Source organism: Apis cerana, linkage group LG6, assembly GCF_029169275.1.
Source record: "Apis cerana isolate GH-2021 linkage group LG6, AcerK_1.0, whole genome shotgun sequence".
Lineage (NCBI taxonomy): Eukaryota > Metazoa > Arthropoda > Insecta > Hymenoptera > Apidae > Apis > Apis cerana.
In genome coordinates this window covers 4810662-4837962 of record NC_083857.1, presented here as the reverse complement: position 1 = coordinate 4837962, position 27301 = coordinate 4810662, and the positions used below count along the sequence as shown (strand labels likewise).

General features: G+C 29.8%; 1 protein-coding gene and 1 long non-coding RNA gene across 15 annotated transcripts in view; one reads left to right on the top strand and one right to left on the bottom strand.

The window, feature by feature from the left end:
* Nucleotides 1–27301, bottom strand: part of LOC107993618 (dual specificity calcium/calmodulin-dependent 3',5'-cyclic nucleotide phosphodiesterase 1) — a 183319-nt gene that overhangs the window by 57346 nt on the left and 98672 nt on the right. For 4 of the 14 annotated variants that reach the window (XM_062076067.1, XM_062076068.1, XM_062076072.1 and 1 more), the window contains exon 1: nt 20877–24417. The exons of the other annotated variants lie outside the window; for them this stretch is intronic. In XM_062076067.1, the coding sequence (XP_061932051.1) occupies nt 20877–21060 (184 nt within the window). In that variant the 5' untranslated portion in view covers nt 21061–24417. Of the gene's footprint in view, nt 1–20876; nt 24418–27301 lie in introns of those variants that run through there. 14 annotated transcript variants of the gene reach the window in all.
* Nucleotides 17430–27301, top strand: part of LOC107993625 (uncharacterized) — a 120416-nt gene continuing 110544 nt past the window's right edge. The window contains exon 1 of the long non-coding RNA XR_009830025.1: nt 17430–17497. This is a non-coding gene — a long non-coding RNA (uncharacterized LOC107993625). The remainder of the gene's footprint in view (nt 17498–27301) is intronic.

Sequence of the window (27301 nt, the reverse complement as noted above, 5' to 3'; positions counted from 1 at the left end):
AAAATTTCATTTATATAAAATTCCACTGTAAACTCGTTTTAAATGATATCTAAGTTATACCTCTAAAATTTCTATCTTATATAATTATTATAGCAATAAACACAAGTTACGATTTGAAAATACAATAGTTGAAAATAATTTGAAAATAATAATAAAAGTATAAGTAAAAAATTAAAATAATAAGTCGTCTATTTATTAATATCGTGTATAACTTACGTGTTAATTTATACGTTATCAATCAATACAATTATAACCACTAATAAATATGAAATTTTATAAGAATAACACGTCACATGTATGATACAATTATTCCTTTTTTCTTATGGACACAATAACACGTTGTTACCATTTCGATTTTACATTAACAAGAGCCTGAGGGCACAGAATACGAAATCATCGACACGGATTAACCAGTTTATACGATTTTTACTTTTTACGAGTTACAAAAGAATAAGATTATTTAATACAAATTGATATTTAGAAAACGAATCTCTTATTTGGATCATATAATACAGATGGTCGTTGAATTTTCAAATCAATTATTTTCAATGGATTAATTTGAATTTTATATTTGTTTATAATTAATGAAAATATGATATAATATATATTGAATGAATTAATAAGATAATATCTAACATCTAAAATATCGTTTCTTATTAATCGTATTAAAAAACAAATGAATTGTATTCAACATTTTATGCGATTTTAAAGATCAAGATCAATTCAAGATCATAGTGTTATCGATTTCTTTTTAATCATCTATCGATAACAATGAGTTAAAAAAAAGAAAATACATTGATTTTGAAAAAAGAAAGATTATTTTGATATCACAAAAAAAAAGATAAGATATAAAGGAATTAGATTACATCAATCCAATGTAATGTTTTAAAATGCTACATAATATTATTATTTACAAAACGTTTTTAATCGATAGAAAATGAAATTATTATTAGTATAGATAAATACTTCTATTGACTCATCTTATATATATTTATGAAATTTATTTCGATAAAGTGTGTATTTTTTTTTAACTTATATAATCGTTATCGTAATTGCGAGTTTCGCGCGAGAGAATTTGCAAATTTTATAAAATGCACACTTGTGAAATCGTTATGCAAAAAAAAAAAAAAAAAATAAACTGAAATCAACATTTTCGGAGTAAATTGCGACAATATACAATTTCTTGCGGTCTCGCATATTGAAAAAGTACTGACGACTATTTTGCATCGAAGTAATCCGCACATTTTCTGTTCATATTTAAAGAAGAAAATGAAAAAAAAAAATACTACCGCGAATAAAGTTTATTTATAATGTTGCGAAAAGAATAATGAACATACTGTCAAACTTTCGAGAATGTAAAATTTTGAGAAAATTTTTTAAGAAAACTTCAAGTTGCAGGAAATGAAGGTCTGCAAATAAATGAGATGGAGATAGATTATCACGATGAATAAAACATGCATCTCAAAAGGAATAATAATTGTTGATCTCACAGATGGAAAAATGGTGTATTTTTTCTTTGAAAATGAAATAAATGTAGAAAACTTTATATGATTTATTTTTAAAAATTGTATTATTAATTTCTATGCTACTTTATAAATATATACGAAATGTATTTTAATTTTAATTAAAACAAATTTGAAAGAATGAATTTGAAAGTTTTCATTCATGAAAATATTTCAACAAAGATAATTTGAATATTAATAGTTATTATCATTGTTAACTTGTTATTGAAAATTGATAAAGAAAAAAATTATTAATACCAAAATTTAAAAAGATATTCAAAATGAATTTGAAGATATTATCAAAGCATTACTGCAAATTTTGACAAGAATAATATAAAAAAAGATAAGCACAATAAAATATACTTTTCCAAGATTTTATCGAGGAAGAGATCATCGAAATTTAAGAATAGAATTCAAGAAGAATGTTTGAAAGCATAACTTGAAACAAAAATAAGCAAGAAAGTAAAAGAAGAAGGGACAAAATATATCGCTTTTCGCCTAACTATTCTATATTCACTATGTTGCTTTCATAGTATGAATTATGCATCGACTTTAATATATCAATACTATCTGAATAGAATCGGTTTGTATTGCAATAGCAGATCAATGATTCGATACCGCGTACCATAATTCCTTAATTGTATCTTTATTCGAATCATTAATCGATGGATCGTGTAATATAAACATTCTTGGAAACGCTGAATTCAATTTGTTGAATCAATGAACACGTATTTATATGGTGCATAACAAGCCTCATAACGAATCTTTCATAATCATTTAAAAGAGATTTAACTGAGTCATTTAAAGTTTCGACTCGCATATTTGCATGAAGATATTCAAATTAACAAATTTAGTAACAAATTCAATTGTATTGTGTTTGGAACGATTAAAGTCTTCTATGTGGAAACTTCGACGAAGGCTTGTGTATGATTAGATTGGAAATAATTATGCGAATATCAGTTTTGTGGAATGAAGAGAGAGATAAGGTAAAGTCGATATTATTTGCAAGATGTTATTTAATTTTTGAATTTATTTTTATTATTTGTAGATAATAAAATATAATAAAAGTTATAATATTCTATAGTGTTAGACGATTTGAAACTTACATACTTATATTTTTAAGATTTTCTTTTAAGTATCATTTTACTTTACATGTAAGTATTTTATTACTTTGTCGTTATACTGATAATAAACGCATTATTTTCAAAATAATTATTGTATATCTACATTTAAAATATGTATGTCTGTAGTTAAAATATGTTTTGCAATTACACATGAAACACGATCGATGTATAATTTATTAATAATAGTCATAGTTTTGAAACGTCTATTTTAGAAGTCGGAAGAAAAAATTGGTAAAAAGAATGTGAAGGTTTATTTGCGTTAAATGAAACGACACCTTTTTTACTCAAAAATTTCAATTGTTCATAATTCAACAAATAATCTTCAACAGATATTTTTAGACTTTACATTTTGCTTTTTAGAATCGATTCTTCACAATATATATATACATTAATATCCTGTGTTCTACATTCTTCATATTGAAAATAAATTAACGAGACTTAAAGCAACATAATTAAAATTGAACGATTAAAAATTTGAATGTTGAACGAAGTATTCGTTCCTAAAAGAGAGCGAGGAGCGAAGTCCTTTTTTCAAAAATGAAAATAACTAGTAAGAAAGATAATCAAAAGTAAGATGTTCGAGGGATTGTTTTATAGTTCGACCAACATCTTTTTTCTTTTTTTTTTTGAAAAGATTTTTGCAAGACGAAAGCGAGTAAAAGGTAAGTAGAAGGTAATTCTCTCGGGAACCGATAAAAGGAAGTTAGTTACGCCACGTTTCTACGATTCCATCCAATTTCTACATACGAACCGGGTATATTCTTCCTATTTCTTTGCCCTCGTATCCAGGGAAAGGAAGCGTTTTCATTGAAAATCAACTTCGGATCGTGTGTCGGCTTTTTTTATTCTCCCCTCTTTTTTTCCTTTCTTTATCCGATCAAGAAACGTGCCATTACTTTTGAAGCTTGAGGATTGAAATATTAAAATTATGACGGAAAAAATTTTTGTTGAAAAGTTTGATATTTAAATATATTTGTTTTTTTTAAGGATTGGTTGCACTTTTGAGATATTAATATTGAAATATTGGGATTAAAATAGAAAATTCCTTGAAATTTAGATATTTAAAGTATTTTTAAATTGTTAAATTTCGACATTTTGTATATCTCATTTTTAATATTTAATAAATATTTAAAAGTAATAGTTTTCGTTTAATGTTTGCAAAAAGCACAAATGTTTACTAATCTTTTTTTATTGTAAAAATGTTTCGAATAATAAATTTCGAAAAAGAAGCACGATAAAATTAAATTATAGTAGACTATTATTTGATTGAAAAAATATTTAATACGATATATTCTTTTTTTCTAGATAATATTTATAGATATAAAGACAATAATATACCAATTGATGAACCGACTTGACATTATACTTGAAATTATACATTATATATATTATAAATTTCTCTTTTACATCAAATAAATTTTGATTTATGAAGGATACAATTTAATGAAATTTCCAATTAAATTTCATTCAAACTTTTAAATCTTAAATCTTGAAAATTGCGAGTGTTCCTAATTTTTTCTCCCACTTTAGTCTCTACAATGTATCCCTTTTACAATGGATCACAAAAAGATTTCACATTGTTCTAAGACAAGTGACAAGGACAACACCCGCGTGTGCAATGATCTGTTATAAGTTCAAAGCATAGTTCGAAGCATAAGAGCTTCTCAAAAAAGAAACAGCATGAAAGGTATCTGGCTGCAGAAGAATAGTAACGAACGAAATCCCAGTAACACGGTCGATCGCGATGCGAACGATGCAAGGCACGTAGAATCCTCTTCCAAATTTAGTCGTTGGTCGTCAATGTGTTCGTTTTGTTGGCCGATCGGAGTTCGAAACTTGTGCACAACCAGTCAACGGAAGCTCTTTCGCATTGGTTTCCCGCTAAATAACGTTACGTTTTTCTTTCACGTTCCAAAAACCGCGGAACTCACCTCGTTTGTCTTCGATGACACGGCCACCATACGAACGGAAACGGATGTAACGGAGCGTGAAAACGATCAAACGAGACGATTTCGTGTGAAAAATCGAACATGTTAGAATTCGATAGAACAGTGTTTGTATCATGAAAATTTGAAAAGATCGTGACTGCATTATTAAATAAAAATAATTGATTTCTTCAAGGAAATTTTTCCCTTCTTTTTTGTACAATGAATGAATGATTGAGTGAATTGAATATAATTAAGATTTTAGTAATTGTATATAATATTAATTAAATTTAAATAACGAAAATAATTTTTTAAGAAAAGTATAAATAGATTTTCTATCTAATGAATTTTTACAATTTTTTACAATTATATATATTCAATATATAATTGATAAACAAATATATATGTATACAGCACTATTCTAATTAAAATTTATAAAAAGTGGATATAAATAAATGCGATTTATAAATATTGTTATAATAATTCAAATTTTATAATTTATTCGAATACTCGATTTTCTCGAGTGTAAATTCGTAAACATGGATCGAAAATAATTGGAAAATCTTGTTTTAAAATCACGTTAAGAATCTTAAAAGCGATCACAAACGTCAGGGGGATAACTCGATCCAAGTTAAGCGGACCAACAGGATCATTTCCTTCGACCATTTCTTGCACGGCTGCGGGCTTTATGAGTTCACTGTTCGTAATACTTTCCTCTCGAATCGCAAACAGTTCAGAACTAGTTTCACGATTTTATCTTACGTCAGAAGACGTAAGCGACTAACGTGTACTACCATCCGTGAAAATATTTTACTTACAATTTCTCTTGAAGAATTATAATATGGAAAATATTCGACGAAAATTCTTTGATATTTAACAGAAAGAATTGCCGTGAATATTATTTCACGTTTTATTTAACAGAAAAAAAACTAATCTGTTTTTAAGAAATTTTTCTCGACATCGAAAAAGTAAAACCTATATTTCAAATATAACTCAATGTCAAGTCAACCTGAGATCAATCAAGATGTTGAGAACAATTATGTAATAATAATCATCAAAAGCAATATTAAGCACAAAATGAGTTATAAGTTATCAAATATACCAATATCAAAAATATTCGCAATTTAAAAAATTTTTTAAAAACAAACAAAGTTCAATTGTGAAGGCATCAACGTCGCATTAATATTATTAACATAAATATAATATGAAGCCTAATCGTATAATCAAACGAGAATCGTGTTATATAAAAGTACACACGACTTTCTAAATAAATTATTATAGGTCAGGCATGAATCGACATTATTCATATTTGAGGAGACAAAATGGTGCGAGACTCGTGTCTTCGATTTCCGCAATATTCAGTGTTATTCAATTAACGAGTGAAGCGTGAAGATGGATGGACGAACACTGTCTGATCACAATGGGCATCGGTAAATTGGCATCCGCGTTATTTCTGTAATAATAAAGAGGCATCGAACCGAAGATAGATGCGCACGGACGATGCTCCTCCTCGAAAACAGAATCCAGTTTGATTCAGATCGGGGTCAAACGATCGGTCGCCATCGGAACTACTTGTAAGTTATTTTCAGTCTAGACGAAACAAATCTGGACGCGATTCCTATTCATCATTGATTCGTTGGATATCGTTTTATAACGCATCCTACTAGGGTTTAAATTTTTGCGAGCAGATTTTTGAAAGGATCGAGGAATTGATTATAGAAAGAATATTTAACACATACGTATATATTGAATTGATCATTCAATTAAGTAAAGTAATTTTCAAATAGAATACTATAAGAAAAAATTGAATTTTATTTTTCCTCTTTTTTTTTATTTTCTTTAAATAGCATTATGTTATCACACTATCACGAAATAGATTTTTTTCAATTAAAAGAAGAAAAGATATTCATTACGTGTAATTATTTTTTTTAATGATAAACGAAAATTCGAAGTTGAAAAGATTTGAAGGTAGTGATCTAGTTAATTGACCATTTCTGTTTACTGTTACAAAGGGTGTGTCTAATTGACACTTTCAAACAACGTAATCTGAAATTAGAACAATTAAATTAATTAGAGCAATATGCCTGGAAACAAGGTAATATCGGTTCACCCATGTAATAAACCTACGAAGAGATACTCAATGATCACTATTTAATCAGCACTCCATCTTGACAATCAGTCAATCTTCGTTCAATCGATCCATACCCTTCGAATTAAATCTCCTTCTCTCTTATCAATCACTGTCTACAATGTCATTCAATCACTAAACAAGTTTATATAATAAATATATAGAGTTATTGTGAAATTCGAATTAATTAAATAATTCTTCAATATTATATTTAATATTTTCCAATCCAGGTATTCAGATAATAGTTATTTTAATTAAAATATAAAATTTGTTACTTTTCTATTTAAAGATTTTCAAATCGAATTAAATTTTCGTCATTTGTTATATTTATTATCGAATTATATTCCAAATTTAGAATTTTATTAGAAAATTATTAAATTAGATAATATCAAAAATAAAAATTTATTATTAATCTAAAGATTATAATGTTTAAATATGTTAAAATAGAATAATTAAAATAGAATATAAAAATAGAATATGTACGTGTGTGTAAAATTAATTTGGTTAACCAAAAATTTTACATATTATTAGGAAAAATTCCCAATTTTTGATAAGGTGCTCTCTATATATATATATATATATATATATATATATATATATATATATATATATATATATCTATTTAATACGAAATTTATAGTTTTCAATGCGCAGGTTCATAATTAATAAATATCACGCAACTTTATAATTTAATTTGAAATGCTATACAAAGCTGTACGTTTCAATTGTCAAATAATTGAGAGAGAAATTACTGAAACTAGATTAGGGGTTCATATTATGCTTTGTTGCTTTTGCAACGATATATGCATCAGAGCATATTTGAAATGTGTTTATTAATTGTTCAAACGAATTTTCACTATAATACCGCTGAAATTTGAACGAATTTTATAGATATTATTTTTTTTTCTAATAATAATTTTTTTGTTTTAGATAACTTTATATCAACTCTACCAAAATATTAAAATATTTGGAAAATCTTCAATAATTATGATTTCAACATATTACAATAATACATCAACAATAATCCATAAATAAAAAGGGAAAACAATCCATCAAAATCTTATTTTCTTGATCAAAAAAACTCGATGTATTCAAGTGCTCTTGCTTGCATGTTTCAAGCCATTAAGTATATGTACATACGTAATTCAAAAAAAAAAAAAAAGAGGAAGAAAAAACACTAAACAAGAAAGGGGAACGTAATACTATTGAAGGAAGGAAATTTGGTAAACTTCCACAACGTAAGGCACGCCCTCTGTGCGCGTAAAAGTACATATTGTGAAGGGAATATCATTCTTTTCTTTGGAGAGCATCCTCGTGTATATACTATACACAACGTACAACAAGTACGTCCACAGAGGCAACGAAGGAAGATTACACGACTACCTTTTTCTGTAACTTCCTCCATTCTATAGGTTTCCTTCTCGTCTCTTCCTCCCTCGACTTTTTCACCGGCTTCTGTCGGCGTCTCGATCCACACCTCGACTCACGAGAAATGGAACATTATTTTGTATAGGGCGGGCCAAAATTTTGTGGATGCGACAAGATTCTACAACTCGAGATAAAACGAATATCTAAAGCAACGAAGTTTCGTTGACATCATCGCTTTTGTGGAAATCGAGTTTGAAATTTGTCAACTACTCTGCGTAATTCAAAAGAAATCTTATGGGACAATAGAAGGATAAGGAGGGTAAGTACTATTCGTTGATAAATGATTTTCAAATGTGAGATCGATAGACTAGGGTTTTTATTTTTAAAATCGTGTATTATTTATTCAATTTATTCGAAGTTATCAATTAAATACGTATTTTTTTCATGATGAACTTTTTGTAATGATCAAGTTTATTCTCGAGTGGATAGAAACATGATCATTGCAAATAAACTTTTCTGTGAAATTTAAATAAAGAAATAAGAATTTTCGTAAATATAGTTAAAACTATAAAATATAAAATACTTTTTCATTTAAAGATTTTTTTTCAACTTAATTTCATTCACATTCGATATTTTGAAATTTGATTTTCTTCTTATTATTTTAGCACATATACCCTATATAACCGGATATCCGTGAAATTGGAATTCGCCTTCTCACCCTCTCACGTATCCTTAATTAATTTATAGAAATGTTAGCCATGCGCTTTTCGCTTCGGGATATATGATGGTCTATACGTAATTTGTGCTTCTGAATCTATCTTCAGAATCGAGTGTTTATCTTGGCTTTGTTGAAAAATTAGTAGAAATATGTAAATACTTGATACGTTGGTAGATATTTGATTTATTTTAATAGAAAATAAAATGAACACGTGGATTGACAAAGTTAAATGTAATAATGTGATATACTTGTGTAAGTTTATAATAATAGAGGCATGAAGAATATTTGTGAAAAGTTATTAAAAATTTTCAACAGATAATTTGTTTGAAATAAGTTAGATTTTGCAAATTTGTTGTCTTCCAAGAAAAATTGCAACTTCTGGTACATGCTTCCTACGATATAACTTCGAAGATATTAAAAATGCATGTAACTCAAAGCGAAGTTGTTTCAATACAATTGATATTAAAAAATTAAATTGAAAATTAGATAATACTACAGATGTATTATATATTTAGATGATACTACTCCCAATTGTTAAAATATTATTTAACAATTAATTTACAAACGTAATGAAAATAAATATAAAAAATTTTGAATTTTTGAAAGCTTAGAAAAAGATTTGAGGAAGAAAAAGTGGATTCAAGAGTATTTAACGATAAAGCAATAAACCAAAAAAAATATCTTTTAGTATTTCGAATTTATATTTAAAAATATCACTTTAATAACGATATATGAGAAATATGACATGTTTACCTCTAAAATTACTTTTTTGCAAATCTAAAATATGGATCGAAGGCTTGCATGTAACCAAGTCTTGAATCGAATTTGAAATATTGATGACAGAAGAAGTTGAGTCTTGAAAAATACGTCTCTGAACTGAAACATCTCAAGACTTGAATTTATTCGGAACCATTCGAAGCATCGGCAATCTGAGGAATCGAGTTCCTGGTAATTTTACCTTCCATGCGGTCCGATAATAAGATTCGATTTGTCGAAGAATTAAGGGAAATTAAACTGAATTCAATACGCAAGGGAATTATCGCGTAACATGAAAATTAATCAAAGATTCGTTGAAAAATTATTGTTAATTATATATATATATAGCCAATATTTTTCAAATTATAGAAATAAGGTATACGATTTTCCTATATATATGACAAACAAATGGGCAACAATCAAATTTGCAATATTAATGATATATTTTAGGGGAATAAGGAATCAATATTATGGAAATATCAAACTGGTCACATTTTCAATCAGAAATTAGCATGTATAGCTCGAAGCATAAGAGTGTAAACGATTCGATAAACGAAAATTGCAGGATGAAGTTATCAGTGCAATTACGGTATAATAGAATAATTTAACAAACTAACGAGCGAAATTGCTATACCTAATGTATTTTTTAACGATGGTTACGATACCGACAAAATTATACTTAAGTTAATGGACATAGATACGCTTACAGAATTAGCATTATACTTGCGATAGTTATATCTCGGTCATATTTAACGATCGTAATCTTTTAACTACTCTTAATGCAAACGATCTTCAGGTAAGTGTAGTACAAGTAACATAAATTGTTCGAATTTGTAAAATTGTAAAATAATATAATTTGATCTATTCAAAGAATTTCAATTTTATGTAACAGGAAAAAATTTATTTTTAATTAATTAATTAATTAATTACAAAATTGCTCGTATTGTATTATACTCTATGATAAAAAAATATGATAAGAATTTTGTGACAAAATAATATTTTTTTCATCTTTATCATTTTACTCAAACAGGAATATTAAAAAAAGGATCAGCTAATAACAATCATATTTATGAAATTAAATAATTTTATCAGAATGCAATTGAAAAAATTATTGAATAATTTTTGAATAAATGATATTTATATATATGAATTTAATAATGTACAATTGAAACAATTTTCGAATAATTTTTAAATAAACGAAATATTAAATAATTCCATATGCATCAATTTAATAATATAGTTTTAGATTATTATATTCAATCATATAATATATTCAAATAAAGTAAGAAAAAATTGTTTTAAATATTTACAATCATGATACGATATTATATTGAATTCTATATATTAAAATGATATATTTTACGACGTATCATCTTATCATACGAATTTTACGATTTAATCCGTACGAGCAATATGTATATTATCAAATTCATCCAACACGAGCAAAGAGTTATGATGCAGTCGTGACTTTAGAAATTGCGCACCGATGTAATTTTCTTTCTTTTTTCTTTTGAACGAAGCAATATCTAGAGAACGTTTTCTCGTCGTATTTCGTTGCAAGATATTTTATTTTTTTGGTTTCTTTTATTTTGCCGAGAATCAAGGTAGTAAGAAGTGTTACTGTAATTTACATGCGGTTTCGCAATTTTCTTTCTTTAATATCTTTCTTTTTTTTTTACCATCTATTGCATTTATCGTCAAGTGATGAAAATTGAGGGTTCATTTGTTGGGCGTAATGATTTTTTATTTTTAAGTTTTTGAAAATTCGAGAATTCTAAACTTTTTGAATTGAATGCGATTCTAATACTTCATACCTATAAATTATTATGATATTATTGTTATTATTATTTATTGTTTTGCATGAGAAAAATTTTGCCATTATAAAATAATAAATAATAATTTTATACAATTAACAAAAAAAGATTCAATTTCATTTTTTAATAACTTTATCGTAAATGTTAAAATTAAGAAACTAATTTTTTAACAAGAAAGAAATAAAATTTCAATTTTCTCTATCACGAACATTTTATTTGTAAAACCATCGTGAATTCAAATGCGCGACAATGAAAAAGATCGTAAATTTCGCATTAAAACGGAATACCAGAGACAATGAAACGACACTATAGGGAAGAATCGATCCTTAATTATTAAAATCACCGCAGATAACGCTTTTCGGCAATATTGCATTCGTCGCACAGCCAGGAAATGAAACGATGACAGGCTCGTATGACCGAGATCGAGAGGTTCCATCGCGAATAGATGGAATTTCTAATTCTCGTATTTAATTTCTGCGCCTGTTTAATTGATTGGTTGATCCTTGAAATCTGTGGAATTGCAAACGTCGACAGAACATCGAGAACGAATAAGTGAGGATTAAAATATATTTCGAAATTTTAGAAAGCAATTTTCCTTCAAGATGATTAATCGACTTTTATTGTTAATTGTTTCAAAAAAATTAATTTCTATACATGATCATTCTAACTATATAATTTTAACAATTAATTATTAATTTTATTCTAATTGCATTCTAATTGTGTCAATACACTAATTACAAAAATTAAAGATATAATATTTTATATCTACTATTTTTTATATTACAATTAGCTATTATTTATCCAACATTTTTAATAATATATCAAAATTAGAAGCATGTCAAATATTCCCATTTCTACACCAGATTGAAATGTTCCTACTGGATTGTTCCCTTATTAAATACACAAATCCTTTACAAGTATAATTAAACCCATGTTACAATTATATACACAGTTATACAGTGCAACTCTCAAACGATTAAAGATGATTAGCATTGAAATAACATCCTCCTCACAATCGAGATTAAAACGAAACCATGTGGATACCGTGTACTAATAGCCTTAACCTCTGTGTCCGAATAGTTTCATTTGACTGCATCAACTCCCTAAATTGAATGCGACGATAATGTCCGGGGTCAAGACGACTGTCCACGAATAACAGAACAGTCTTCAATTTAATCCAGTCCACACTCGTTGCTTAGTGAATTGATCGCATTGTCCTTGGAGCCACGAAAATGTAAAAGTATATCCTACTATTTATATCTATATATATGTATGTCTATTCAAAAATCTTAGGACATATCCTCTAATTTAAATAAAATTTCAATATTTTCTTGGTGGAAGAATTTTAAATATTGTTATTCATTTTTTTTTACTGTCGTATATTCCAATGGATGCCTAATTTTTCCAATCTTCGAGCACGTAATATAATAATTAATAATGATCAAAAACAAGAAAGTGAAGATGAAATGCCAAATACCAAAGAAAAATGGCAAAACATGATACTAATTTTACTGATTCTGTGTTTATTATGTGTTGGAAAATGAATGAAAAAAAAAAATAACTGAGAATATTTATCGATTTATCGATTAATGAAGAAAAATTATGTAATAAAATGCAAATATGAAATTACTTACGTATAACTTTGATTACATTATCATTCGATAAAAAATTTACGAATAAATTTAAGAATGACTTCAATAAACATAAAAACAACACGAGAATAAACTTTTCCAATTTTGTAATTTTCGAAATTAATCTGCATCATTTAATTCTTTCTTGTTTATTGTAATTTATATTGCTACAGAAAATAAAAAATCTTGAAAGATATAACTTTTCTGTGATAATTTAACAATAGATAAAAGATTATTTTCATTATTACATATATAATCATCATCAGAACAAAATAAGTGAAAATATATTCATGATTTTATATATTTTGTTATCATATATGGTACAATCATACTATCATCCAGGCAATCAGAATAATCGAGAGATCCATATCAAAGTCACGACGATTCTTCATGCTGACTGGACTTATTCGACGGATTTACGCGTCCACTGGGACACTTTAAGAAACAAGGGTCTACATCTCTCAAATCACAGACGTCAATTCTCTCCTTGGAATCTTCTCATGAAATATATAACTTGTTATACGTTCTGAATAGGACATTTCTTTGCGAACAAATGAGTCTGTTTATATAAACAATCAAGATTATTTCGTTTTTATAGAACTCGTAAATTTTTGAGAGTCAATCAACATACTCTTACTTACGATAAAGTAAAAGTAAAAGTTGATTGACTTTTTATATTTAAATTATTTATACTATGTTAGAAAGTTTAACAAGTGATTTAAAATAACCAAACGTACAAATTTAATTTAATAATTAGATATATCAGTTTGAAATTTTGAAATTTTAATCGTTTTTTTTCGAATCGATCGCATACATTTGAAAGTATCCTCTTTAAATAATAAAACTTTTATTCCGTTAAAATGAAAACAATGGTCGATTAATTAAAAGTTGTCTTGTTAAATTTTCGAGAAAAAATTGTAATAAAATTGTATTTATATTTTCAGGAATAATATCACAGATTTGTGGCTTGTGGATAAAATATCAAGAATTTACTTAGTCACAATGCTTCTCAACTGTGCATTCCACTCGGTTTACCGGCAGTCATTCAAATTATGCCATCGACAATCTGTTCACACTTGCACCTCTGGGGTATAAAAAAAGGAAGCATTGACTTTTTGCTCTAATGATGTTACAAATGAGGTAAGCACACGACACGTGGCGTGATAATCACATTATATAATTCTTAACAAACAAATATAAGAATTCTAGGTACATACATATATTCATAAACTTCCCCTTTCTTGTTTGTGCTATAACTGCCACGAATATTTTATCATTTGAAACAGAGTACATGTTGATAATTCGTAACATAAAGGAATAGAATATTTCTTAACATTTTTATTGGTGAAGAATAAGTAATGAATATTGGTTTAAATCCATGATTTTCTTAAATAGATATTGATTGAATGACGAGAAAATAAATATGAATTTAAATTTCAATTCAAAATATTTTTAAGTCATGTTATTTAGTATATTGTGTTAAGCAAGCAAAGATTAATATTAGTTAAAAAAAATTGTATTTGCCTCTAAGTATAGAAAATATAATTGCTTAAGCAAATAGATCAATTTGCTAATTTTTGAAAAATTATAATTTGCAGATTTGAAATGTTATATATTGTTAAAATAGAAATAAATATAATTATATTTATTATTATATTAAGCTTCAAATGCTTAAACGATTAAAAATTAAAAGAATTTAAAGAGAATGGAAGTTTGACAAAATTTTTAAAGAAACTTAAAAAAATATATCAAAAAATATATAAGGAATATTTGAATATAAAATGTATGTCCAAAAATATATTGTTAAGGATTAAAAAAAATAACGTTCGTAAATTTCAAAATTTAAAATTGAAAATATAAAATTATTTTACATGTAATTATACTTAATTAAGTTAATGCCACATTTAACATTTTGCATAAAATTACATAATTTTTATTTCTTCATCTTTTTCATCACTTTTATTTTATAATTTTAAAAATTTATATACATAATAAATGTAATTTCAAAATTTCGTAATGAATTTTATATTATATATTTGAAATTTCTTGCGATATATAAGAAAAAAGATAAGAAAAAAAAATCTTACGCGAGAAATTTTTCCAGTGGGATTTCACCCTTAGCAGAGTCAATCTTCATAAAAGATAACATGATTACCTGTGATACACACGTGGTATATTATGGAATGTAGATTTAAAAAAAAAAATTGAAATGTTATATCAAATATGACGATATTATCAAATATTATCAACATTAATGTATTTAATCGAGTTAATCAATATTAATAAATATAAAAATACGTCATTTGAAATGTAATATTCGTGGATATATATCAAAAATAAATAAAAAAAATATGGTGCTATAATAAAAAAATAAAAAAGAAAAGAAGAAGCATTCGTATATTAATTTTAATATTTAACAAGATATTTAATAATGGATAAAGAAGAAATCAATGTAAATATAGACTCGTATTCCTCTATTTGAACCAAGCTTTCTAATGTGGCATGAATTCTCGTTATCCGTCAAATAAACAAAAATTTTTTCTTCTATCGTCAACAGAAGAATCGCGTTTATATATTAAACTTGTTCTATCGTATCTGAATCTTTTCGTGAAATATCGCGGTATTGAAGCAAGATAAAGAGATAATATTGCCACGAGTTAAAATACACGACAAAGTTTACTTTTCGAAGAAAAGTTTCAATAGAATAATTTGCAGTGATTCGTGAACAAAGTGTTCGAGTTTCAAAGAAAGGAAACGATTCGTAAAATCTGAATAATTCGGTTAATGACGGATCCTCGATAAATTAACTTGTAATGAGATGAAGAGGCGTTAATTAATACCCTTAACTCGATCTCTGGACTTTTGTAAGAGCCGAGAACTTTTAATTTTTGTGAGAAACGAATCTTCAACAGAAATTATAATATAGATAAATTCAGATGCATGTTTATTTTCAATAGAAATCTACTAATACAATTGATATATATTAATTTAGGAAAAGGAGAGTAATTTGTTATTTTTAATATAATAATTACGAAATTCAAGTTATTGTATTATAAGAAACAACACAAGAATATAGATTATTTTAAAAAATTATTTTAAAAAATTAACTATCCATGTGATCCAGATAGTTTCTGTATATCATTTGCAAAAATATTCATGATATTTAAAGAATGATGGTAAATCTTTTTATATTATCTTTAAAATTATTATCAAAAATGTATGTAATGTTATATATATAATGTTTTATATATATATACATTTGAGTTTGAAATAAATGTTATATCATAATGAAATAAATATTGATTCTAAAATTTCTTGTGATACAAAATAAAAATACAAATATTTTATTAAAAAAAAAGAAATAATTAAAAAATAAAATGTTACAATAATTTACATAGATTTAATTTTTTTTTCAAATATTTTTATATAATTTTACAAATTTTTATTGCTTTTTTAAATAAATTTCATCAATATGTTTTTTTTTAATATCAAAGGTATATTTTTGATTTAATAAAAAAAAATTCAACACAATCACGTTATATAACATAAAATTTGAAGAAATTTCTTTTTATGATCTTTAAATAAGAATCATTATCAGCTAATATTCCTAATATGTTAAGATTCATGGATTTTCATAAAAGTACAAGAATGATGCAAATTTGATGCAAATTGGCAAATTTTATAAATATGGCTGGTATAAAATGGAATAAAATGGAATATGCCTGGAATAAATGCACATTTATATTTTATATTCATCGTTTATTTTGCTTCTCTTATTATCATCTTGGTTATTATATTGACACAAATGCAAATAAATATGACAAGCAGAAAACTAATTTTTTTAATACAAATATAAATAATTCCATTGAATGTTTACTACTGCGACATTTCGATATTTTTAGAGAGGAAAGTAAACTGATACATTTTTGACAAAATTAATACGACAGAAGAAATATCAATAGCAATTAAAAAAAAATTATTACTTTTTCAAATAAATCTTTATTATATTTTTCGAAATATTATAAATTTAATGAAAATAATTTTTACATAATTCCATATATTATGTATTTCTTTGATAAATAATTGATAGTTCCAAATCTATAAAAACTATCAAATGATTTTACAATAGTATTAAAATTTTATCAATTAAAAATTTCCTGAATTATCCTGTTAATATAGATTTTAAAATTTCAGCAATCTTTGTTGTTGTTTTTTTTTCTTAAATTTAAATTCATCAAAAATTCTTATATTTTGATAATTTTAATATTTTTATTAAATATATCCAACATCCAGTATATATAACAAATTGATAACAATTAAAAAAACGTCATTTAATTTTTCCAAATAGACAAAAAACAAACATTATCTCTTCAGTCGTTGTTACAAAAAATTAAACCGAGCTTCACAATTCTGATTTTTTTTTTTTTTTTACAGAAAAATGCGACATACGTAAACGTGAATAATCTCAAGAAGTTAAGAAGTAGAAAGGAGAAAAAACACAAGGGTAACAGCATTAGAGGCACGCGTAAAGGTAAGACGTGAAGCGAATGAAAATGATAAAATCACTTCGTTTTGTAATTTCGTGCGCGCTACGATGCAAGTTCTTATGTTAAAAATATTTCCTCGTAAATTCTCGCGCGGTAATATCTAACACGCGAAGTAAATATCCTTTTCTCCCTGTTCTTTCACCCCCTTTCTTTCCTTCCTTCTCCTCTTTCTTTATCTCGCGTTTCCTTTCATTTTCTTTTTTTCTATCTCTCTTTCTCTCTCTCTTTTTTTTTTTTACCAAAAGAACGTGCAGTTCATCGACGTGGTCATGCTTGTGGTATAGCTTAAGGGAGTATTGTTGCAGTGACGTCGGTGCGTGTCGTAAATAGATTTGTTTCAGACAGAAAGTTCAATGTAAATGAACTCTAAGCAAATTAAGACCACGACAAACGAGTCTTTTGAACGTTCTCAATGGCATTCGAGAAAGAATGCATTATTTTGTGATGGGGACCAGTGTTTTTGGATGAGCTCGAGGGTAACGTAATCGGTGTCGACCCGATGACATTAATTCCGAGTTTCCTTCATTACGGGACACGTTATACACGAACTTTTAACTCATTAACCCTTTAGACTCAATCTGGTCTAACTTGGTAACTCTCCCTTGGGGTCAATTTAATGATCGGTTATAAAAATTCTTTTTACCTTGAAATTAATATTTGAACTCATTCTCGGATAATAATTAACAGTAATATGGTACAGATTCCAAACAGAAATTTTAATTTGATTTTCAGTCAGCAAAATTTTAATAGATGATCGATAAAATGTTTCCAATTAATATTTTTATTCGATAATTATGATTATTATATCAGTAATAATATATCAATATATACTGATATATTAATTTTATTTAATCAGAAATATTAATCAATCAATGCATAATATCGTTAAATATTATAATTTGAAAAAAGTAATGATGTTATAATTAAAAAATAAATGATAAATCTGGATAATTTTAAATTAGAATAATTTACAAAGTTAATGGGAAATCAAAATTAATTATTTAATTATTAAATCTAAATTGAAAGTTAAAAGATAAGTTAAATTTCAAAATTTGTATGATGAAATACATACACTAAATAATAGAAACATAAGGAAATAAAGCCTGAGAATATTGCATACATGTATGTAAACATGTTGGTAATATAACAAATCTTGTACTCATCATTATAAGAGATTTGTAAATAAATAACAATATGAACGGATCTTAATTTTAATTGTTTGCAATGGATGAAAAAAAATTAAAATAAAAGATACGACAAAAAATGATTTGTTTGATATTAAATATTTATTCAATTGCAAAATATTCGATATTTGAAATGCTTAATATCCGATATCACAAATATATTATAGATGTTTTCAGAGAAAAACTTAAATTTCAAAATTAAACTTGTCAAATTATTCGCCTGTATATTAATTATTAGCAATTTTTTTTTATTTTAGCACCTGTCAAGTGAAATAACAAAGCATTTTTCAGCCCTGATGTAAAAGCTATGACGTAAAAAACAAAGAGTCAACAAAAATAAACTTATCAAGTTTCCCTTCTGCGGTTCTCGTATGTGAAGCATTACAAACATGTACAAAGTGACATAAAAATTGAAGGAGAGTGTATGGAATTAAAAGAAACAGCATCGTGTAACGTTTATTGAAACGCACAAAAGACATAAACTTCCTCTATCACAGAATTGTAATCCTGTGTTTCAAGCCGGGAGTGTGAATACGAACAAAGGATATGAAAACAGAAACAAAAGATTGGATATGCAAATTTAAACAAATAATTACTCGTTCTTGGATAGAAAGGAAGAAAAAAAATAAACAACTTTCGTTCAAACTTTTCAAGATTCGTTCAATCACGCATGATAACAAATTAATCGTGTTCATTATCCGATTTAAATAAAGAATCGCGGACCATTGCAATTATACGCGGTAATTCAAAAAGTGTGTCAGAATCCAAAAATATCGGATCGAATCCAATTCTCGAGAGTATCTCATGATTCGAGATTATCGCGATAATTTTATGATTGTTCCTTTAATTTTCTTATTCAACTCTTCGAAATTCTCAGAAATCTTGAGATATAAATACATTCGAGACACGAATCGATCTCGATTATAAGCATTTATCGATTAATTAAATCAGTTTGATGTTTTTTTTTCTTCTACACATTCCTCCCCGTAATGAAAATGTTTTTCTTTTTTTTTTTGAAGCACGAGTCTTGTAGACGCATATTTAGCTTAATTAGAGAAAAAAAAATAAAGAACATACGTATACGTATACGTGAGAACACACAATTTACGGGGTCGTCGAAATCATGAGGCTGACGTTGCACCAGTCGCGAATCGTACCAGAAAAGAATAATTACTCGTGCGTGTTACGTTGTTACGTGTAGTTCGCGAGCGGTAAACTTTTGATTATTTTTGCAAATGAGTCACTGCAGGAACAGAAGAATGCTCGTAATAGCATGGTATACGGCAATAAAAAGAAACGAGCAGTCTCGTTGACCCACAACTGTCGTACGGGTTTATTTTATTCGCCCCGAGGAAATTCGGCGAGACGTCAAACTATCGAATAATGATATCCAAGATGATCGTGACTTGTCCAATCAAAACGATGAACGAAGTAAGAGCGTCACAATCGTTGGAGGGAAAATTTTGGCTAGAATAGAGGGTTAATTTCATCAGGGTAAAATGATATGGAATAACTCATATATACAAATTAATAATCATAGAATCAAAGCTTATACATGAAAAAATAAAACGAAAGAATCCCTACAAGAAGATATAAGAATATTACAGTCAAATTAAAAGTTTGAGATTTGAAAATTCATAGAACCTTTTTTAAGGAATGTGTATATATTTTTCATCAATTCCTGATTGTGATATGAATGAACGATCGAAGAAATTAAATTTTTTGACTAAAATATCCTCGTTTCCAAAAAAACCGAGTTGAATGTGATCTCAAATTAAATCTTCTCGAGTTTTAAAAATTCAAGTGTTTCGCAAGTAAAAGTTCCTGCAGATTATGGATCCTTTGCAATAGCATTTTAACGCGGATAATACATCACCTCGACAAAAGAAAATTAAAGTGTGCGATTTTAATTTCCAAGATTTGAACGATTGAAAAACAATTATACGTAATCTTCAATTCTTCCTCTTATTTTCCCTTATCTTTGATTTCAATTAATAATAATTTACGATCCCTCTTCCTCGATTGTATCACAATCCACTAAGGCACCCCGACGATAATGCTTAGTAATCGGGAACGAAAGATAAGCGAATTCTCTTCTTCCTCTCTCTTCTTCTATCAATCTTTAGACCAGCACATCAGAACGATAGAAGTTCCAGTCTTATCGTGATTCAGTACTCACCGATCACATAGCTGTACCCGTCCAAGGTGAGAACACACTTGCGCGTGTTGGAAGAGCTCGGAATGCCAGGCACTAGTCTCCGAGAAATTCGCTTACCAGGGCTGCAAGGAGTACCGCCGGTACTTGCAGCACCTGGGTCCGAGTGGCACTTCTGCACGGGGTCTTTGCTTTGTCTAGACATCATCGTCCTCTTCCGGAGCCACTTGTACGTCGCTTCTCCACCAGAAGCCGGAAGAAAGGAAAACCTACTTCCACACCATACCCATACTTAGCCACGCGACAATCCAGTTCCCACTATCGTGGCCAGCTTTTCATCTAGACAAGGTCCTGACAACGCGTGCCCGATACTCGTCATTGCCGTTGGATCACACGCCCCTCGTACACGCACATCCGTATATCCAGTTCCACATGCACCGTTCACTTCGAATCGCGAAACAGTTCACCCGATTTTCCCTTGCTCGCTCGTTTCCAATCAAACTTCGATCTTTTATCTTCCCCTCACCTTCGCGTCTCGACTTCTTCTGCTTCTTTTTTAACGAACCGACAACATTTGCTTCGAAAAGCTTCTCTGGATTAATTTCAAGCGACGAAACAGGGTGAGATACATTTCTTTCGCGAAGTCTATTTTTCGTATTTTTTAGTTCATCTGATGATGTTAGAACCAAGTAATAATCATACCAGACTCAGCTTTGTTATAACCGATTTTTTTTCTATTATATTCGTGGTTTGGAATTCGAGAATAGGAAAAGAAAATAGGATCAATTGAATGATATGAGATTATGTTATAACTTTCTGTATAGAGAAGCAGGGAAAATTCCCTTTTGCACTTGTTTGGTAATAGCTTTCCTCTCGAACGTTTCCAAAGTAAACGCAAAGTAAAATAATTTGTTTAAAGTCCCTTAAGAAAACACGTTCAGGCACGTCTGTTGCATGTTTGTCTCTATTCCAGCTTGTATTATCGCGCTTCACGTATCACTTTCTTTGGTATCGAATGTTTTATTCCATCTTCGTTTTAATCGATCGTAAAACCACGAAAGATCGTCCCCTTGTTTTTCATCGGAAGATAAAACTTACACACAACTGAATCTCCCCAACTCAAGTGTTTTGCAAGCGAAGTTTGCCCTGTTAAGCAGATATCGTAACTATTAAACTGCTTTTGATCAACTTCAACGACAATAGATTCGCCGCTTCCCGATAAACTTGTTTATCTTCTGGAATTGCTTTCAACCGTGCTGATTTCCAGCGAAGGATTAACACCATCGTTTCCCCTTTTTCATGGAAATTTTCTCGACGTCGCGCTCCTTCTTCCCAATTATGCGGAAATTCTTTTTACACGGAAGCAAATCCAAAAGTACGATAAAATTCACTACTTCCTCTTCCGTTGTTCAATGGTCACGTCCATTATTAATTTCGCGTAAGGAATGTTTCTGAATGCAAAATATCTCCACTTTCTGCACTGTTCTCGAGTCCCTTCCGTTATAGAATTGAACCATTTGAGTTTCTAGTTTCGTTAAATTTCAGATACGATTCATCTATGTTTCACCCTCGATCAATTTTTTCTATCGAGAACGATTCAAGTTTGAAAAAAGTTCCAGAAGTCGTTGATCTCGAATTTATCGACCTGTGGATTCCACGACGTTTCCAACGCGCGAACAACGTGCTATATTCTCGTTACGAGGGCCATCGATGTCGGCTTTCATCGCATTACCAAGCAAATCTTCCGGTTCTGCTACAAATACACCGGCTTCGTTTCGACTAGGCAAACAAACCAAGTCCTCTTCTCGCTCTGTTTTTCCTTCCTTTTCACACCTTCGTGAACTTTCCAAGCCCTATATAGGCTCAATAGGGTTTCCGCGAGAGCGCAAAAATTTATGCAGCGAACACTGACCTCCCTACCGATTATTCCAGCTAACGATTCCCAGCGAGTAAACGACCTGAGAGAATTCTTATACCCGGCCAACGCGATCCTGCAATTTGGAATCTTTCCTATCGCATACGTGCATCTTCCCAAAGTGGATCATTCATCTTCGATATCTCTCGGCGACACGTGAAAAGTGATTGTATTTCGAAATTGGACAGATTCGAATAGAATTCAAGTTTCGAGAGAGTTGATTATGATCTACTTTACTCGATCGTCGTCTTGTCTATTCATCCTTCTAATCATCGACATTAAGGGTCGCTCGTTAACCATAAATAGAATAGATACATTAATCTACTAATAGCTCGTTTTGATCGACGTACTCGGTTCCCCGCAGAGGAACTCTTCGGGTTGATTGATCACTTCGAAACCGAGCGACGTATTAACACGTGCTCGTCGCAAAGATTTTCCCGGGTCAAAGCAAACGTGCAGTCGTGCACGCCATATATATTCCCATCCCCTTTCCCTTCTCGTCTTCGATCCGATGGATCTTCGTCCAGTGAATCGCGAGTACACGAGAAATTTCGTGGCCGCTCGAGTCCGCTTGTAAAAGATATTATCTCGGTTGGAAAGTTGACAGAGTTTCCAATGGCAATTTAGCTGGAAATTCCAACCCCCGGTTGGAGACTCAAGGGCCGATAGTTCAATTACCTCTTCGCCTTTTTCGCGCTGGTTTCACGGTACGTTGTACGTGCATGCACGGATACGGGAAATCGTGATGGTCGAGGGTGGAGGGTATCCCACGATCGATTCGTGTTACCATAACGCTAAATTCAGTTTGCCCGCTCGTGCACCGGCGCGCCGGCACTCTCGCGAAGCCGGCACGCGCACGGTGCGCACGTTTTCATGTGACGATCGATCTGCACGCGTTCCCTGATCATCGGGATCGAGGTGCGCTCATCAGTCGATCCCGTATAAACGGCTACGCTCGCACAGGTGTCATTTCACGAGCCGTCCAACGATTACGAGGGTTCCATCGGTCGCCAGATCGATTATATTTATTTATAATCTCTCCCAGATTAGCTCTTCGACCGAGCTATTTCCTCTTCCTTTTAGCTCGTGTCTTTTTTATCAATAACCGATCCAGGATTATCCCTTCCGCTGTCCTGCCTCGAAAATCTAGGATAACGTGTTCGATGGACTTATTATCCGCGCCTCTATTATACTCCAATAATCCGTCGTCGAACGATCGATCCTGCTTCCTTGATCTTCCGTGTCGCAACAACGTAACTATCCACAAGACGATCGATTCCTCCAGCAAACTCGTGATCGAAACGAGGAGGACCGGCGAAAGAGGCGCGCACAGCGCGAGTGGAAGAACCTCGTGCTTGGTCAGACGTCACGCGGCGGTCTCGTGCACGCGAGAGGGACCGGCCGGCGAACCCGAACGAAGGGGAAGATCTCGATGAAGCGAGCAAGAGAGAGAGAGAGAGAGAGAGAGAATTAATACACGCGCGAACAAAGACACGCGAAGCACGCGAAAACGGAGACACGCGTGCGACCCGAGCCGCGGTACCGCTACAACTGAACCATTCCAAACTTCCACCTCTCGCCGAGCTCCCCCCTCCTCACGCTCACCACGTCGTTCTGAACCCTCCTGTCGACCCGCTACGTCGCCCTCTCACTACGCTCTTCCTCTCTCGCTCTCCTTCCATCGTCTATCATTCTTTCTCCCTCCTCTTCGTCGCTCCGACAATTTCCATCCTTTTCTGTTTCGTTATTCTCGTTCCTCGTCGTTCTACGTCGGTAGACTCTGTGGTCTGTGATCGGTTTGGTTTCTACCTTCCTTCGATTTCACTCCTCCTTCCCTCTCCCACGAAATCGCTTTGTTTTCCCTGTCCTCGTGAGTATTATTCGCCCTCAGGTAAACATCGAGGTCTCCTCGCGAGGGAAGTCCGCATGGATAAGGGGATGTTTGGTTGGTACGTGGAAGATTGTTTCGGAGACGTGGATTAAGAATAGAAGGTTGGTTGGTCCGTAAGTGAATTTGCTGATTTCGATTAGACCGATTGTCGGTTTAACGAAGGAAAAAGTTGGATTGGTTGTTTTTGGAGTAGGATGATCATTTGATCCGTTTCTATCTTGAAAGTGGAGTGTTGACATCGGATGAATAAAATTGAGAAATGAGTTATATTTAGTTATTTATTTCAATTTTGTGTAGGATATAATAGTGTTTGATTTCAACTTTTCTTTCTTTTGAAATTTTATGGTCTTTGTATTGATATTTGTAAAACGTTATATCATGTAAATATTAAAAATAGGTGTTTTTGGAAAATAAAATGTTATGATATAAGTATTGGTTGAAGAAATAATAGAAGAAAACAAAAGAAAAAAAAAGAAAAATACATTAAACAAAAAACATTTTAAGAAATTAATATTTATCTATTTAAATATTTATCTTTTTAACAATAATAATACAAATATTTTTTCTGAAACTTTTACTGGTTAACATTTTTCTATTATTATTTTGCAAGTGAATATTGAATTAAATACCATACTTTTGTAAAAAAAAGAACTTATTTCTTTTAATTTGTTTAAATATTTTTGTAACATGAAAATTTACTTTTTTTGATATTTCTTCTATTATTTAAACAATTTGGCAAAACTTTTTTATTTGTTGCCTTCTATACTCTACGTTTCGATAATGTAAAATATTTTTCTCGTGATACATTCATATTTATCTTGAGGCATAGAAGTTAAAATTATCAATACATATTCACTGAATACTTATTCATTGCATATCGTGATATCTTCACGCATCACAAAATTTCAAAACATATATAGAACGTTCAATATAATTTTTATTTTATTTAGTTTATTCGATGTTCGATCCTCTCATCGCGTTCATCCTTCTTAGAATCATTTTCACAATTGTATTTCTCGGCTGACCCTTTCACCTTTGCTCAATCCATCCTACGCTGACAGATATCCACCTCTATCACTGTCGCAACCTTCCTGTCGTTCGAGTACTATAAAACGCCTTTGGAAATTTTTACTGAGAAATCAAGCGACGAACAAGATCGTTGAAATAAATAATTTAATCGAAGACTTGGCAAGACGAGATAAAAAAAAAATGATTTCGAAAGCGAACGAGTAACACGCTAATCGCATTAATTAATTAGAAAAGTTCGTTCCTTCAATCATTTAACTATTTATTTTTTTTTTACTTCGTACGATTTTATTGAGAATTATTTTCTCTGTTTCATTTTTTCTTTCATCGTCTATTCGATATTTTATTTCGTTTGGTGAAATTTTTATGATAATTTTATATTTTTTTAATGTTAATGATTAATTACGTATTTGAGAGTTACAGAATCTTCGTGAATTATATTGGAATTTATATTATTATAAAATTATAAAAAAGTAAAAAGATTTGGCGTGAAATAGCTTTTTATTATTTTAATAGAATAAAGAAAAAAATAAAATAATTAAATAAATGTGATAGAATTTCAAAAATGGATTTGGATTAGTCTTTCACTCAAATATTTGTTTGGCTATCACAGATTATTATTTTACTTTTTTTTATTTTTTTATAAACTTGACAATGCTTTCAAAAGCGATAAAAAAATCTATCATTTAATCTTTCCTTCTTTTTTATCCTCTTTCCCATTTCATACCAATACCTTTTAAAATCATTTCCACCCCAATCATTGACACCTGTCGTGTTTCGTTTAATCGAAACTAGCAATTGTTTAATTGTCCTCGTAAGACCGTGTTTTCAACTTTGGAGAGATAAATTGAATTTCTGTAGTAAATCCTGTGACCACGAGCAATAATCTCCACGAGCTATTCGTGAAACGTTCGATCGTTCCATATGAATCGCTTTTTGCGAAATAAAATTTCTTCCCGTTGACCATCACGATTTTCCACCCTCCAGTTACGTTCCAACATCTTTTTCCTTCCGATTCTCTCGGTTTATGCAAATTGAACCGCCGCAAACGAGTCGAGCGAATAATGAACGTTTCAGAATATATTTCAGATAAGTGGACAAACTCATCGAGAATCAGAAATTGAATATACTCTACCGTGACATGAAACTCTCGAGGGCTATAATTCTTTTAACGCTTCACCTTTGATATAAATGGCGAAGTGTTATTTGCATACAAGGCACGAGTGAATATTTTTACTCGAAAAATATTGATTTCAAGAGAGTTTTCTCTATCGCGAGCTTCATTAATATTATTGCTTTTGATCTTTTGAATAAAAAAAAATATATTTTCTCAAATTTCTGTGAACACTCGTCCAACTTTATTTCGATCGAAATAATACTTTCCCTCCACGACTTGGATGGGAAGAAACATTTTTCATGCTGATAACTTTATTGCGAAGGGTTGGTGGTATGCTGGGAGCAGATAAAAGGTGGTTTGAGTTAGAGGCGATAATTTTTTCGACAGATAATGTCTTTAATTTAATTCCTTTGTCACGAATATTTATCGATATCACCGTTAATGTACTCTAATACACACAGAAGAACTTAATCCTTTATCTCTTGTCGCATGACACGCTC